This window comes from Panthera tigris, chromosome E1 (genome assembly GCF_018350195.1).
Source record: "Panthera tigris isolate Pti1 chromosome E1, P.tigris_Pti1_mat1.1, whole genome shotgun sequence".
In the NCBI taxonomy this organism is placed as follows: Eukaryota; Metazoa; Chordata; class Mammalia; order Carnivora; family Felidae; genus Panthera; species Panthera tigris.
Genome location: NC_056673.1, coordinates 45,071,743 through 45,087,691, shown reverse-complemented (window position 1 = coordinate 45,087,691; position 15,949 = coordinate 45,071,743). Strand labels below are relative to the sequence as shown.

The 15,949-nt window shown below is 47.6% G+C and overlaps 1 protein-coding gene across 8 annotated transcripts in view; it reads left to right on the top strand.

The window, feature by feature from the left end:
• The window catches only part of MARCHF10 (membrane associated ring-CH-type finger 10), an 83,034-nt gene that overhangs the window by 38,507 nt on the left and 28,578 nt on the right, over positions 1-15,949 (top strand). For 6 of the 8 annotated variants that reach the window (XM_042966428.1, XM_042966426.1, XM_042966424.1 and 3 more), the window contains 2 exons: positions 672-843; positions 12,219-12,371. In XM_042966428.1, coding sequence (XP_042822362.1) covers positions 672-843; positions 12,219-12,371 — 325 coding nt within the window. The remainder of the gene's footprint in view (positions 1-671; positions 844-12,218; positions 12,372-15,949) is intronic. The other 2 variants (XM_042966429.1, XM_042966431.1) reach the window with 1 other exon arrangement.

Here is a 15,949-nt window from a genome sequence, read left to right as displayed (position 1 = left end):
AATTTTTGTTGTGTTGGCAAGGCTGCGCTGAGACACTCTGACACTGCAGGAATCATGATTTGGCTGTGCATAGGTTTATACTGACTTCTTTATAGAAGACGGACAACTAGGAGACTCTTAAAAAGATTAGTCTGTCTCACGTTGCACCCAGTAATTCAGAACAGTAAACGGAGGTCTAATTTTTTCAGTCCCAACACACTATCTAAATTTCCTTTTCGTTGTCAAGTATATGATTACCATTAGGAACATCTTTCCTCACCCACCCCCAAAGCAGTTCAGATAACAAAAGCAAGAAGTTTAAGGGCATTGCTTGTTTCTTTTGCTTTCATACATAGTTTTCATAACATGAGCTGTTTGTTGGTCATCAAATTACTTAAGGGTCAGAAATGTATTCTTTTCATAACGTTCTACCAGATAGACTCGTAGAAGTGTCTCCTTTTTATGGTGTTCTGCAAAATAGTCTCATTAACTTTGCTATTATTTCTAATTGATTCTTCTAAATTGATACAGTCCATCAAAACCTCACTGGTAAAAGGGCATATTAAGCATGGCGGGATATTCCAGTGTTAGTGTTGGAGGGATCCCTGCAGTCAGCTAGTCTCTTTTTCCCTCTGCCCAGCAGAGATGACCTATTTGGCCATTAATACTCAGACACCTTTCATTTCTGGTAGAGTTCTGGCGAGGAGGATTCTGTAGCCGAACCAAGACTTTCCACCAAGAGTTCTTCGGTCAAGGGTGATTCCAGACTCCCGGCAATTGACCAAACATCAGTCAAACAGAAACATAAAAGTACCATGACCCCACGGAAACCGGAGAAGGGGGGCCCCAGCAAACCCTCTTCAGGTGAGTGACTGATGTGTGGAAATTCACAAACTCTAAAATCCCAGCACTACAGGTAATGCCAACACTCAGACTGGTGGTACCGGTTACACCGAGGGCCCTCTGAGTGGCGAATTCAGGTTTTGGAGGGTCCGGTGATCTTATACAAGTGGTAAAATTCCTTCTAGAGTAGAAGAGCAAGTCAAGAAGGTGTGACTTATGCAGAACAACTGTTCCCACTGCCCAAATTTGCTGCCCAGTCATTGGCTTTGTGTGACACTTCCCTACAATTGGCGCCTTTTCATCTTCCTTACCCTTCTGGGGTGGGGATGGGGGAAGACATTTGGCCCCAGGTATCAAATTTTATGACTCAAGCGAGAGCATGAAGAGAAGCTTTCAAAAGCATCTGAATGGCATAATTTATAGCCAAGAAAGAGAGAGTAATAAAGTCCTCCAATACTGGGGTTGTCCTCTCTGGGAGAAAGGGGGCTTGATACATCCTCCCTTTTGTGCAATTTGGTAAATAATTCACTCTTTAGCTGCCTTTGAAGCAGAGATCAGTCCTCCGCTTGAGGCAGGAATGATTTAATAGTATCCAGAAAGAGGATAAATTCAAGTGAAAGCGTAGAGTCCCTCGGGCTCATCCCCATCAAAGCCAACATATGGAGGACAAACTTGATTCCTCCAGGAACTGACTTCGAAGTTGGGGTAACTAGGCAGAAAGGTCTGCCTTGTGCTTGCAGTAGAATGGAAAGGATCCAAATTAACTGCCGAAGAATTTGTAAATAGCGTGCAATTCATTTAAATACAAATCACAACTACTTTCTAATCCTAAATAGCTCTTGTCATGCAACCACCCGTCCAGTTAAGTCTTAATGCATTTTTAGAAAATGGCAGCTTTCCCTCAGATTAACCACCCACATTTTGTTGCTTTAATGAGGTAAAAAAAAAAAAAAAAAAAAATCTGAAATGATGTCCTTCCAAGCAAAGCCCCAACACTTTTTCCTTATTTAATTAGGGGAAAGTATCATTAATAGTTAACAATTTCTCATTTTTAAGACATTTAGTAGGAAGTGTGTTTAAAATTTTTTTTAATATTTATATTTGAGTGACAAAGAGGGCACACGGAAAAGGGGCAGAGAGAGAGGGAGACACAGAATCCGAAGAAGGCTCCAGGCTCTGAGCTATCAGCACAGAGCCCTACGACGGGGCTCAAACTCACAAACCATGAGATCATGACCCAGGCCACAGTCAGACGTTTAACCCACTGAGCCACCCAGGCGCCCCAGTAGGAAACATGTTTTAAATTCAGCTGTTTAAGAATGGAATAGGGCAGATAAGATGATTCCCCAATTACTTCAAAATATATGTGGTAATTTATTGAATTGGGGAGGTTTTTAATAAAAAAAAAATTGAAGTTTAAATAATGCAATTCCATTCACTAGATATGATTTCTAACCTTCTTGCTAAAACTGGGTAGCTATTTGCTTGGGCTACTTTGTCATCTGTCAAGTAAAATCATTAAAATGTACGGTTTAGGCCCACTAGATGATCTTAGTTTGTGTGATTAATACAGATGCTTTTCTGACCGAGCAAACTCCAGATGGACCTTACAACATTGACAAAAGGAAGAATTAATTCACTTTACATTTTATAAAACATCACGTCTGAAGAATTACTAGCCTGGAAACACCAAGGTTTAGGCAAGAGAGCCAAGTTGGCAGAAGGCTACCTATTTCATCAAATGAGGGATGTTACTTGGAGTAAAAGCTTTTAAAAAGTACCAGCTTTATCGTCCTATTATGACCCCAGACCATGTCCAGGACCCATGCAGGAAGGGGCTCGACTGGGGCCTGGCTGTCCAGTGAGCACAGCGGTCCTGGTGATCAATGCCAGTTGCTACAGAAGCCTGATCAGTTGTACAGCAAACCGGATTCACGAAGTTGGCTAAAAGCAAAGCGTTGGCGTGTTAAGATCCACTCGTTTTACATGTGTAGATGCACCCTCAGAGTTCCTTAATTAGCACAGTGAAATGAGAGCCCAGAGACATGGTGAGAATTTAAGCTGAGTCTTTTCAGGAAAAGTCTAGTTGAGTGACGCTAGCAACTCAGAAAATTCAAAGGACTCTCCTGTGGTTCTAGAAAAAGAGGATTGGGGGTCTGAATTATCTAGACACATTGATCCAGCTCACCAGGTTCCTGTTTTTCTTTACCTCTGTAGAGGAATATTTTCCTAAAGCATTTTGGGGGTGAGCCAAAGTTGACAGTGAGTCACCAAAACTCCTCCCATTTCAGAACTGAGATTCTGTGTCAAATTGAAGCATCCAAGCCAGTGAAATCCCTTTGCAACACCTGTGTAATAGACTAACCTTCCATACCGAGTTCTACTAGGCTTTTCCTGAATAAAATAATATAGCTGGGAAATGTGGATTGCCTTACACGCGAATCTATGTAATGATAATCCATTGAAATCAAGTTTTTCCTTATATCCATGTGACCTACCATCTAGAACCCCCAAGAAGGCTATTTACAATAGAGGAACCCATGGTGCCCTCTACCAATAGGTTTATAACTGAGAAGGTGTCAGATTTTCATTGTTCTTCACACTCTTTTAGAAGGAGTTCACGCATTTTAAATTAAGTAAGTTCACATATTCCCATCAAACTGCTGCTAAATGAGTTGGCTTGTAATTCTCCGAGTTACCCGTCCCCCCCCCCCCTCCATGTAGTGTCGGGGAAGTGCCTTAGAGTCAAAATGCTTGGATTAGCATCTGGGTACCATTTCTTATTTGCTTGTGTGCCTTTGGGCAAGTGACTTCTCTGTGCCTCAGTTTCCTCATCTGTAAAGTGGGGGGTCAAAACAGATCCCGCCTCCTGGGATTGCTGTGAAGTTTCAATGATAAAATGTATGCTCAGCCATTAGAACAGTGCCTGTTACCATTAAGTACCTGTTAAATTACAGCATATTGATATCTAGGACACAAGAACTATGTTTAGTAGGGAATGAATTATAAAACCTTGCTTTCTCTGTCTTAATGTTGCCCCCACTCCCCACAATCCTTTTTTTCCCCTTTACCAAAAATCGAGTTATATTTTTTAAAGCCTAATATAAATGCAGGTACAAACACTTTTACTACACCCTGAATTTCCAGAGCAGAACACAAAAGGGGGAGAAATGAATAATCAGAAAGCATTCACCAAGCCAGAGATTTGCTTCATCTCCAAAAAAGACATGGAAAAGTCGGGCAGCGAGTCCAGACCCAGCTGTGTCTGATGTGCAATGGATTCAGAAATCCTATTTCACGATCAAGGTGAACTCTGGTCCAGGGAGGGACAGAAGCAGAGCTACATATTCTTTCAGAATTCTGCATGGATCTGGGAGAAGCTGAGCAGGTCTCCAGGCCCCGCAAACGCTGGGGGACAGAGAAGCACAGGGAGCTACTATGGCCTCCTGGCCTCCTGCCTATACCCGAGACCCCGCCCAGTGCTAGCCTGAGTTGTAAAGGAGCCATCTTCCTTTTCCAGGATGCGTAGAGGCATCCAAAGGCCACTGTGCTGCGGGGTTCTGGCGCCTGGAGTCCTGCAGACCTCTCTGCCTCAGTGCCCGGCACACGGGAAAAGAGCATGCCCTCTCCTGTCACCTAGAGCTTGGGCACGGTCTCCTAGTTCTGTGCCAGGAAAATGGATCTGGATGGAGTCCTAGAGCCTATTTCCAAAATCTTGCCCTTTTAAACAAAGCCAAGTGTTCTGAAATTATCCTCACTTATTACTGAGTTCAATGTTAGTCATTACCAGATTCACATTTGTGGGAGTAGCAAAGCCTATTCAGCTTAATAATGGCTTCTCGTGAGGATGTATTCTTGTAAAACCAAGAAAAAGCAGTGAACTCAGATTTAAAAAGATAAACATCTAACATAACTGTGGTCTCTTGTGAGTCGGGAAATATTTATTTGAAGGGCGGCCTGGAAGAGAAATTTGACGCAAATCCCAAATCTTCATAACCTACCTTGCAAATAAATTCTGTGGAAGGTTTTCTCGAAAGGCCAAGATTAATGAATTTCCAGGCAGGTCCCTTGGTGTCCCAACAACTTTCCAGGCCATCTGCCCAAGTTAGAAAACAACCACCATAAGTGAACACTCTTTCTACGTAGAGAATACTAATCCTCAGTCGTTTATGGTAATGCTTCCGAGACCGTGGGGCTCAGGGAGGTCACAGGGCCCAGAACGGGAAACCATGGCTCAGCATCCTGGTCTACCACTTTATAGCCCTAAATGTGAGCTGGCAACTTCCCCGAACTCAGTTTCCTCATCAGTAAAGTCGAGTTGTTACCTACCTCACCAGGTAGATGGGAGGATTAAAACCTTGTGGGGAGACTAGGCCTTAGGGAAAGGTCAGTCCCCAACCCTCCCTCTGCTTGGAAATCCCGACTCCCACCCCCACCACCTGCTGCTCCAGGCCTGGCATCTTTTTATAAGCTGCTCAACCAAAGCCATCTTAGTCTGAGATGTAAGACAGGTTATAACTTTATTGTAAAAAATTGAGGAACTCCAAGTAGTCTAGGGCCTTGGGCCTTAAAATGTCCCCAGACCAGGAGCAGAGGCGTCACCTGAGAGCTTGGTAGAAATGCAGAACCTCAGATCCCAGGCCAGACTGACCAAACCAGAACTTGCCTTTGATAGTATCTCTGGGGTATTTGTGTGCACAGATGAGTTTGAGAAGCTCTGCTTTAGGGTCAGCCTACAAATTAGGAAGAGGAGAGTATAAAGCTGACACCCTATAGGGAGGCAAGGACCAGGTCCCTGAGCGCCTTGAATGTCAAGCGGAAAGGCATTGGCGCATCAACCTGGGAGGGGATCTAAGTGAGATGTGGTGTGACCCAACTGGCACTTTTACAAGTGGGCTGTGGCATGAAGAGGGGCCTGAAAGGGGAGTGAGAGCAGTCTGACAGAGGCCGAGAGACCAGACAAGCTGTACGTGCACTGCACCCAGAGAGAAATAAGAAGGGCTTGGCCTAGAGTAAAAGCAGAGGGGATGGGGAAGAGGGCTGGGCTTGAGGGATGTTCAAGGAAGTACTCCTGGCAGTACTTGGCGGTGACTTCTGGGTGTGGGGATAAGGAAAAAGGAGGAACCAAAGAGAATCTGGAGCTCTGGCCCAGAAAACTAGGCCTGTGGAGGTTGCCTTTGTCAAGGCTGAGAAAGCAAGAAGAGAATGGGCCCCATTCCGTGAGTGTTGTCTTTGAGGGGCAGGCAGGATGGCCGGGAGGAAATGCCAGGAAACACCGGAGGACCCAGGTCTGCTGCTGGGCAGAGAGCTCCTGGCCACCAGCAGGAATCCAAGGGCCTAGAGGGAGAGCAAGGGAGCTGAAGAGGGCCTCCCCTGTGAGAGCTCATGGAGCAAGCAGGGATGATGTGGGGAAAGGACAGAAGAAGACAACCACAGAGAAACAAGGCAAGAAGTAGCAGCTACTGCAAAAGCCTAGGGAGGCACTGGGAAATGAAGGAACAGATAATTGTGTCAGACCTTGCACAGGATAGGAGTAACTAAGGGCTGAGACCCACCCCCACCCCCAATTATACTGGAGGTAATGATCATGGTTTTCAACTGGATGCTTCCAATGATGGCATTTTAGAATTGGGACTGATTGCAGCTGCAGCCTTTCCCGAACTTCTCTGATAAGAGTCACCAGGCAGGTACTTGATGAAAAGACACATTCCTGGTTCCCGTTCCTGACCCAGAGCATCAGAATCTCCACTGAGGCAGCCTGTAAAACCACATCTTTAACAAGCACAGCAGGTGATTCTCATCACAGAGGTTTGGACACCTGTCTCACAGCCTTGATTCTAGAACATTAAAGTTGATGAGATACCTGGAGACTCCAATAAGCTGCAGGTTGTGATTCGGTCGGTTTGGGAGGAGGGGGCGAGGATTCTGCATTTCTAAGAAGCTTCCAGGGGACATCCATGCTGGTGGTCAAAGGACCACCCGTGGGGGAACAAGGCCTAGAGAAAACACCTGTCTCATTTTGCGGATGAGGAAATAGTTTTTGAGAAGGGAAACAGATGATCCAAGGTGACCCAGCTGGCTAGTGGCAGCGCTGAGAGATCTGTCATGCACGAGGGGGTCTCTCTGGATCGTGTCTCCATCAGGTGCCCATACTCCGCCTCCAGAAGGTTGGCAGATTAAGTGTGGGTTTAGCGGGCAAATCATTCACTTCACTTGGACACCTCCCTCGTCCACCTGCTTCTTCCCCTCCTTGGTCCCTCCCCCTTTCCATGATCCCACCAGGATATCTCTGCTTCTTTCTTTTTTCTCAAACCTCCCCTCTGCAGCAGAAAGGCCAGATTAGGGCATGACTGCCGCCTCCTCCTGCGGGCAGCTGGAGGACTGGAGGGGGAGAGCCTTACCGAGGTGAGACCCTGCCAGCCACCGTATGTTGCTGCGGGCACAGCTAATTAGACTGGCCGTGGGGGCGGAGAAGGGACCCCGCGCTGCCACGCAGGAACTTAGTGGGGGAAGAACTTTCCGGCGTCTGTCAGGGACGCCAGAGACTATTGGCTGGAAGAGGGTGTGATGATGAGGCCACGTCCCTCAGTTAACTCTCGGGTGACTTTGAGATCCCGTCGGCCACCCCTCTGACACCTGGACAGGCCAGCCCGAAGAACCCTCTTTGTGTTCTGATTCATTCACAGGCTTTCCCACCGTGAGTGCTGCTTCCTGATTTGCTCTTTTTCTTTTGTGCAGGTGACAGCAGCGAGCACCCCCTGTTCTGTGTTGAATATTCCCCTTACTGCTCCGTCTTTGCTTTCTCCCCCTTCCCGCAGCCCATTACCAATTCCTGCTGCCTCCTCCTGCCGCTCCTGCCGCCAGCCTCCCCGGTGGCCCAGGACCCCTTCCCCCAGCTCCCTCCTGCCCCCTCTCCCTCCTTCACCAACCCCTCTTCCTTGTCCCCGGGCCCCGTGCCCCAGTCCCCGGCCACCCTGTGTTACTTCCCCGTGTCCTGCCCGACCCCAGCGGAGACCCCTGTGCTGTGTCTGCTGGGCCCCAGGAGGCCCAGTAAGATTTACCTCGTGTGGTAAGTCGCCCTCGGCCAGGCACACAGCACAGAGGAGTCAGGGAGAGGGGGACTTCAGGCTTCCGGAAGGCAGGTGGAGAGGTGGGGGGCCGGAGGGCAAGGTCACGAGCAACACCCAGGCGGTGAGGTGTGCAGGGGAGCAGGAAGACCAGACAGCTGCCACTTGACTCGACCTCCTCGTAGCGCTAAGGCGTGAGTGACCAATAAAATCCCGTCCTCTCTCGAGACTCATCTGATTTCTTCGCTCCCGTGGCTGGCACACTCTGGAACATGACGCCCAGAAACAGAGCAGGCCCTCCTGTGTCCGATGGCAGCCCCGAGAGGGCAGCGCGGGGAGTGGGGGGAGGGGGGGGGCAGGCCCTTCCCAAGGCACACGCTGGGACTGAGAAGCCACGCAGAACCGTGCCGAAAGGGGACAAATTAAAGGGCTCACTCACTGTTTACATTCCCTTTCCTGCCTACTTATTAGGCACCACATTTCCCAAAATCAAAAAATCCCACCTCCTGGGCTCCAAAATAAAACATATTTATGGTACATAATTAAGCTTTAATTAAGATCTCCTCTGGGTATGTGAGACAGCACACATTTCCAGCACACCCAAATAGGCAAATCGACGCGGTCTGTTATTTGTGACTGTACAGAAAGCTGCCTATTACTCCAGGGCAACACCGGCCCTTGCGACTAAGCTGTAATTCTTCCCACGATCTAAAGGAAGCAAGACTTTTTTTTTTTTTTAAGTTTATTTATTTATGTTGAGAGAGTAAAGGAAGCAAGACATTTTCTTTAAGAAGGCATCTCTTAGACAGAATCTTGGCACCTCCTTGTCAAGACAGGGGGAGGGAGTAAAGGTTTAGGAGTTGTATTTTTCTCTCTCTTCAACCTGGTCTATCAAGAACCGTGCCTGTGTCTGGCAAGCATGCAAAGAACTGAGCAATGATGAGGCACATGGAATTAACATGCACGATTAAGTGGATTTGGTTCTCAGTCATCAGGGCCTTGGGTAAATAGGAGATTACTACCCTTTTTTCCCCCCTAGTCAAATTAAGAACTATTCAATCAACAATTACAGCATCCCAGCATCTTCAAGAGAACTAGGACAGGCACCTTGTATCGAAACAGCCATTTGGTTTCTTTGTCCCTGGAGGCATCGCCTCGCTCAGACACTAGCAGAGGGTCCAGTGCAAAGCAAACCAGTCTTCCCCAAATTCGCTAACAAACTTCAGGGTGTTGAGTGGCAGCAATGGGACTGCTGAGCACGGATGCCTTCTCTCCAAGGCAGCGGGTCTGTCCTCCAACCTGAAGAGGAAGCTCTATTTCCTCTTCCAGTGTGACTCTAACTTCGGTCTCTTAACCGAAGGTCTGTACCATGCCACGGGGAGGACCATGGTAGAAAGGCCCCAGGGGTCTGAAGTTTGGTTTGATTTGGGTACGGGGAAGGTGAGTAGGACCCGGAAACAGGGTGCATACAAGCTGCGTGGCCCAGGTCACCTCATCTGTGCCTGCAACGGCAGGTGGTGAAAAGGGATATTTTGTAAGAGTTTGCCTTCCATAGACTCTGAGAGGGTAATCACAAGGAAGAAGTCAGCCGTACCACCAAATTGGATTACAGTCTTTAAGGTCATGACCAAACTGTCTTACTCATCTTTGCGAACCCTCAAATTATTACATAGCAAAGGCACACGGGTATTTGTCGAGCAGATTATAATAGGGAGTTGCTATTTGCCTTTTGGATTTTATAAAGGATTGAGGGAGGACAGCTTGGCAAGAACAGCACAGAAATGAAGGTTATCGAGTAGGTTATTCTCAAGGGATGAAACCTGCAGAACACGTTCTGGGCCAGTGCAATTCTCTCCGGGGAGCGACTTCAGATCCCCAATTAGTAGGAGTAGCAGTAAACTGTCTGTGGCACATGCTGCAACAACCATTGAGAGCGGCCGAGAAGCACCGGACTCTGAGGCCATTTCCATACATTATTGCGAAACGTCGCAGTAACTCGGCAAGGTAGGGATATTCCCGTTTCAGAGATGCCGAGCCTGAGGTCCAAACTGCCTAAAGTCAGGGGCTCCTGCCCACCCTGCCAGCTTCGCTTGCCAGACCTCGTAAAACCATCTCCGGGTTCTCAGCTTTATTACTTTAGTCTGCTGAAACCCTCGGTTAGAGACAGACAGGCTCATTTCTGGAAATCATTTAAAAGAGCTGATGCTTCGAAGAAAGCACTTTTTTTTTTTTTTTTGGAACAAGACAAAATCACCTTAAGTCATCTTGGATGGTTAGCCCAAGAAAAAGTTTGTTCTACTTTTGGACTCCCCCGTGGTAGCCGGGTAGCCGAATGCACCTTCGCACATCACACTAAGCAATTACTCTTTGTCCTGAAGGAGACCAGGCCACACGCAGGCTAAGACAGGGTCCTCATCCTTAAGAAGAGAAAAGATGTATACCTCGGGCGACGTTAGACTATTTCAATGCTAAAGGTCCTAGGAATCCTGAAAGTTCTGGCCAAAGCACAGTCAGAGCCACATGGGTGGGCATAAAAGTGGAAATAGGCCTCGAAGGACCTGCCGGCTGGGGCAGGCTGGGGCAGAAAGGCCCCTGGGGAGGAGGACCCCACCCCTGCACCCTGGGAGGGTGTGGAGGGGGGCGAGGGCATGGGGCAGTGGGCAGTGTGAGGTTCTGCTGCCCTGGGCTCTGAAGGAAATGCAGATTCTAACGGGATTCCCACTAGGAATCAACGTGCAATCCTTGTGACCGGGACCTTCGGGCCTGAATCCCAAGACTGCCCCTCCCTCGGCCCTCCAGCTGCCGCTTCTTCAGTAGGAATCCCATTGCCTCCCGCCCTGGCCATCAGGGGAGAGGTAGGAGGCAGTCTTTGACTGCTGAGAGCTGGAGGGATGAGGTCCTAGGTGACCAGGGAGAAACCTGTGGGTTGCAGGAAAGCAATCTGGGTGCCGAGAAAGTGCCTCGCTCCCCCCTCTGTCCTGGCTCCCATAGCGTAAATCCCCTCTCACTCTCCTCCAGGTTGGTGAAATTGTGTCTCATCACCACCCCACACCCTCTGAAGAATATACCCTCATCTCCTGGAGAACTCCCTTCTCTCCTTTGCGGTCACACCTGCAACCCCTCCAGGCCCCACCAGCTCACCCTACGTGAGCCACCACCACCGGCCACGCCCCTCTTTCCGCACATCCCCAGTAGAACATGGTCCCCTCTGTCTTGGGGACACAGAACTGAGTGCCTTCCCCTCCTGGGGCCCATCAGGAGAAGCGGGTCGTACCTAATCGCACTAAACTCGGCTTCGTGAGCTGCCAGGAAGAACTTTCATTCATTTCCTGAATCTGGACAAAAACCACAACTTACTCTCTGGAACATAAATCCAGTTGTCTCCACAGGCCAAGAACGGCTGCTCTCTCGCACACAACTCAAGGACCTTCCCAGCTTTACCCGTGTTGCCTGCTGGCGACGGTTATTTGTGAAACTTCTGAACTGTCCAAGAGGGGATGAGCCAGGCAAATTCCCCTGGAAAGATCTAGTTCAGATATCCACAATTCAACTGCCTCGTAAACTCAAGAACTTGCAGAGAGGCATGGAAAATACTGAAACGCTTGCCCCAAACTCCGCGGGCACTGACGCTTCCTACATGTGCAGAAGACATTTGAGATTATTCAAACCAATTAGCAACCTAGTTCAAAATGTGAATTTCCAAAAAAAAAAAAAAATTCATCGGGAACTCATTCCACGTTAGCATTCCCACTACTGTCTTTCCCGTGAGTTCATCCTCCCAGCACATAGCCAAGCAAATAGGTATACCTGGGATTCCAGACGCTTGGGACTTTTCTGGAAGGCCATCTTAGCTGCTAATAAACAACCTGAGGGTACAAAATAGGCTGTGATTCAACCTTGGAAGAGCAGCTGGAGAGAGGGCCTTTGCATGTCCCAACTGCAGAGGGCTCTCGACAGGGTTCCCAGCATGCCCATCCCAACATCTATGAACAGGAAACTAGAAGCATCTTAGCAGAAGGACACACCCCTTATAGACCCTGCTTGCAGGTGTCACAGGTGCTCATTAACGGTGAGTGATAACAACCTTTCGAAGTAGGTATTATGATTTTCCATTTGACAGGGGAGGAAACTGAGGCTGCAAGGGGTGAGGTGATCTGCCCAAGTTCACACAGCTACAAGGTCACAGAACCAGGTTTCAAATCCAGCTCTTCTCTGACCACCTGGGCCCCAGTCCCTTACCTGCCTTCCCCGTTGCTGGGCCTTTGGAGCATTCTTTATGCAGAAGCTGTTTCCTTGTAAAAATTATTGAAAAGATTTTGCACCTTTCAGCAGCCCAGGCACCACAAATTTTATCAAGGAAGAGGAGGCCAAACCTGGGGAGACTGACAGTCAGCCCAGAAACGCAGAGCCCAAGAGTGCCAGGGGACAGGAGCAGACAGAAATCGCAGCTGCCAGTGAAGTCGCCGGCCCTCAGGGGACCAGGTAAGGACCTGGGACCCATGCGTCTGGGTCCTCAGAGAGGTCGGACTTGTGTGGTTACCTGGTGAATTCCATATGGTTTTCAGACACTTGGGCTTTTATGCGGAGGACAGTGTACCTTAAAATGAAATGCTTAAAAGGATTTGAAAGCAAACTATTGGATCTAGTTTCCTTCTCAGAGAGAGGCTGGCCGGAAAAGGTAGGGCAGGGGAATTTGTTTTTATTTTTTCTCCCATTTATTCCATAAGCATGACTGTGCATGGTTTTGAGTGGGGGCCAGCCATTCGGCTTCTGGAGAGGGCATCTGGGTGGTGGGGGACAAGGGGTGGAGAAGCAGTCTGCAGTTCTGGGGCTATCTCACCTGGCCCAAGAGGCGGGGAGGGGGGTCTGTGGGTGGCAGACTGCTCACCTCCCGCAGGGATCTTCTCGCCTCGCCATCCAGAGTGTTGAGATCTCAGTGTGTAAGAAATACCATCAAAGCAAATAGACACTTTCCTTCAAAACCCTGGTCTGGTGGATACGTCCTCTTTCCGTCCTGAGCATTCATCCAAAGGCCCAGGCCATGTTGCTCCACTGACCACATCACCCTCCCCTGTGATGGCAGAAGGAATAGGACCCGAAGAGTCTCCATGGGACTCAAAGAAAGTGACACTGGACAGCCAACCTCGCCAGGGACCTAGTCTTCCCCTTGGAGAAACCACTGAGCATCACACTTCCTCACCACCCGATGAACACAGTAGGCTTTATTTTAAAATGTGATATATACTTCAGTGGACACCTATAAATATCAAACAGGGTAGTGGTTTGGATGGCTTGGAATTTGGGGCAATTAGAGCATATGTGAACATGCAACAACCATATGTCACAGGCCCCCAGTGATGTAACACCTCCTATTGAGAAGGGCAGACCTCCCTTCTAATTTTAGGTCTTCTTCCTCCCTGCCTTGGAGCCTGGGATGGTCAAGTAGCCCCTCTGGGTTACAGTTCCCTTGTCCTAAAATAATGCTAACGAGGGGCACCTGGGTGGCTCAGTAGGTTAGGTGTCCGACTCTTGACTTTGGCTCAGGTCATGACCTCATAGTTCATGGGATCTCACAGCGTTGGGCTCCGTGTTCCGGCAGCTCAGAGCCTGCTCAGAATTCTCCTCTCTCTACCCCTCCCCTGCTAGCTCACACTCTCTCAAAAATAATAAAAATAAACTTAAAAAATAAAAGATAATATAATCTACCTCACTATTGCTGTAATAACTAAAGGAAGTAATACACCGACCAGCACCTAGCTATAGTAGGCTCCAAATTACTGTTAGTTTCTCTCCTGCACCGCGCCAATGGTCCTAGTAAGCCCTTGAATATTATATGAAAGGTCAGGTTCCCCATGCGTGAAACATCCCATGAGGCTCATATAATCCTCCACCTATACCTGGAAGACATCTTCTGTTATCCTGAGATTCACTGAGAATTTATCCCAATTTTCTAGTATATATTCAGCTTTCCATTATATAAGGATAAGGCCTCCTTGTCTTCCCCCAATTTTTTTCCTCACTAGTCTCTCTTTCATTCTTTCTCTCACATTCTCAAGTGGTTTGTATAAATTGGAGTAGGAGCCAGATGTTTGAATCGCATCTGTGAGAAATTTGAAGCCAATGTGACAGAGAGGTAATATATAGAAAGCTCTTACAAATCAATAAGAAAACCCGAGTACCCGATAGGAAAATGGGACGAGGCGTACCAGACAATTTCACAGAAGAAATGCAGGCAGCTAATAAACATGTGGAAGAAAACAACAAGCTGAACCTCACTAAGTAATAAATGTAAATTTGCACAAGATCGATTTGGCCCATGAAATTGGCTAAGGTTTTAACAATAATACCCAATACTGATAGTGAAACGAATAACATTTCCTGCGCACTGTTGTGTCAATGTCATGCCAAGCCCTTGGCAAGAGTTGCTGGTGACACAGCTATACGAGATGCTTTCATTTCGTACCTGTAGGGTAATTTGGTACAAACTGGAATTTGGCAACATGTGTGAAAAGTCTTTGGAAGGGTCATACCTTTTGACCTAGCAATCCCATGCCCGCGAATCTGTTCTAAGAAGACACGTAGTCAAAGACGTGCGCGCAAGGACATTTATCATGGTGTAATCTGTAATACCAAAAACCGTGAAACCACTTATATACCCAAGAATAGGAGAAGAGTTACACAAATTATGATACATTTATATAATGTATCTTTTTTTTAATGTTTTTATTTTTTTTTGAGTTAGTATGATTTATTTTTTTTTTTGTTTTTATTTATTTTGGAGACAGAGAGAGACAGAGCATGAGCAGGGGAGGGGCAGAGAGAGAGGGAGACACAGAATCAGAAGCAGGCTCCAAGCTGAACTGTCGGCACAGAGCCCGATGCGGGGCTCAAACTCACAGACTGTGAGATCATGACCTGAGCCGAAGTCGGACGCTTAACCGACTGAGCCACCCAGGCGCCCCTGTATATCTTAACCTGTCCTTAATATAATGCTCTTAAAGAATAATTGAACTTCTGGCAGGAGATAATGCTCACAAGAAAAAAATTAGGGAAAGAAAGCAGGGCATAAAGTTTTATGTACCCGAATATTCCAGTATTGACTTTTTTGAAAAAAAGTATTTCTAGGTAAGAGCGCTGACTTATAAATTCAAATGACTTCAGGGAACCCATGGAAATGGCAGGAGAAACACGTAACCGAGGCTGTGGGGACTGAGGTGAACCAGAACGTACAAGCTCCACCTAAAGGCAGTTAACTCAGTGTTCAGAGGCCGAGCCAAACCACTATTGCAGGATGAAAATGGCCCAGGGGTCTTGCGTTTGCAACCCACCCCTGAATTCCATAACAGGAACAAGGGCAGTCTGAGTCTTAGATTATGGGGATTTTTATTTCTTCTTCATCCTCTTCTGAAAGTTCCAAATTTTCTCCTAATGAACATCAACTACTTGTATAATCAGAGGAAAACAGGTAAAAGTATATGGTTCCTACATTAGGACTGGTTGGTCAAGCACATGAAGAAATCTAGACCAAAGACAGAGAGGATGGATGCTTTTTCTGGTTTCATCTTGTTGCACCTGGAACATTCAGTGGCACCTGGTCGAACTTCTGGAAATGGGAGCCCCTCCCTTCTGAGCTGGAGTCCACACAGGGCCCAAGAGGCGTTCGGCAGAATCTGTAGGGCCTGGTCTATGAATAGCGCATCCTGGCATACCAAATGGGGTGTTTATTCCCTGCCCGCGCACTATGAAGTCTGCTCCCTATCTGATAGACGCAAGAAATAGGGTTAAAATAGTGGAAATATAGAATGGCACAGTCTGCCACCTTTAGGGGAAACACACCAAGGAAACGCTGATTGAACCTTTAAAGAGGAAGGCAGTGGTGGTGACAAGGAGAGTGAAGACGCATTCCCTGGGGTGTTTTGGGATACACAGGAGCTGCCTTGCAGCATTCAGAAGCCAGTGTTGCTGGGCGACAGCTCTCTGGCTTCCTTGAAATAAGCTTGTGGTTCCTGTTGAGTGTCCAGTTCTGATTTGCAAAAGTTGTCCTGGCCGATCATTTTGCT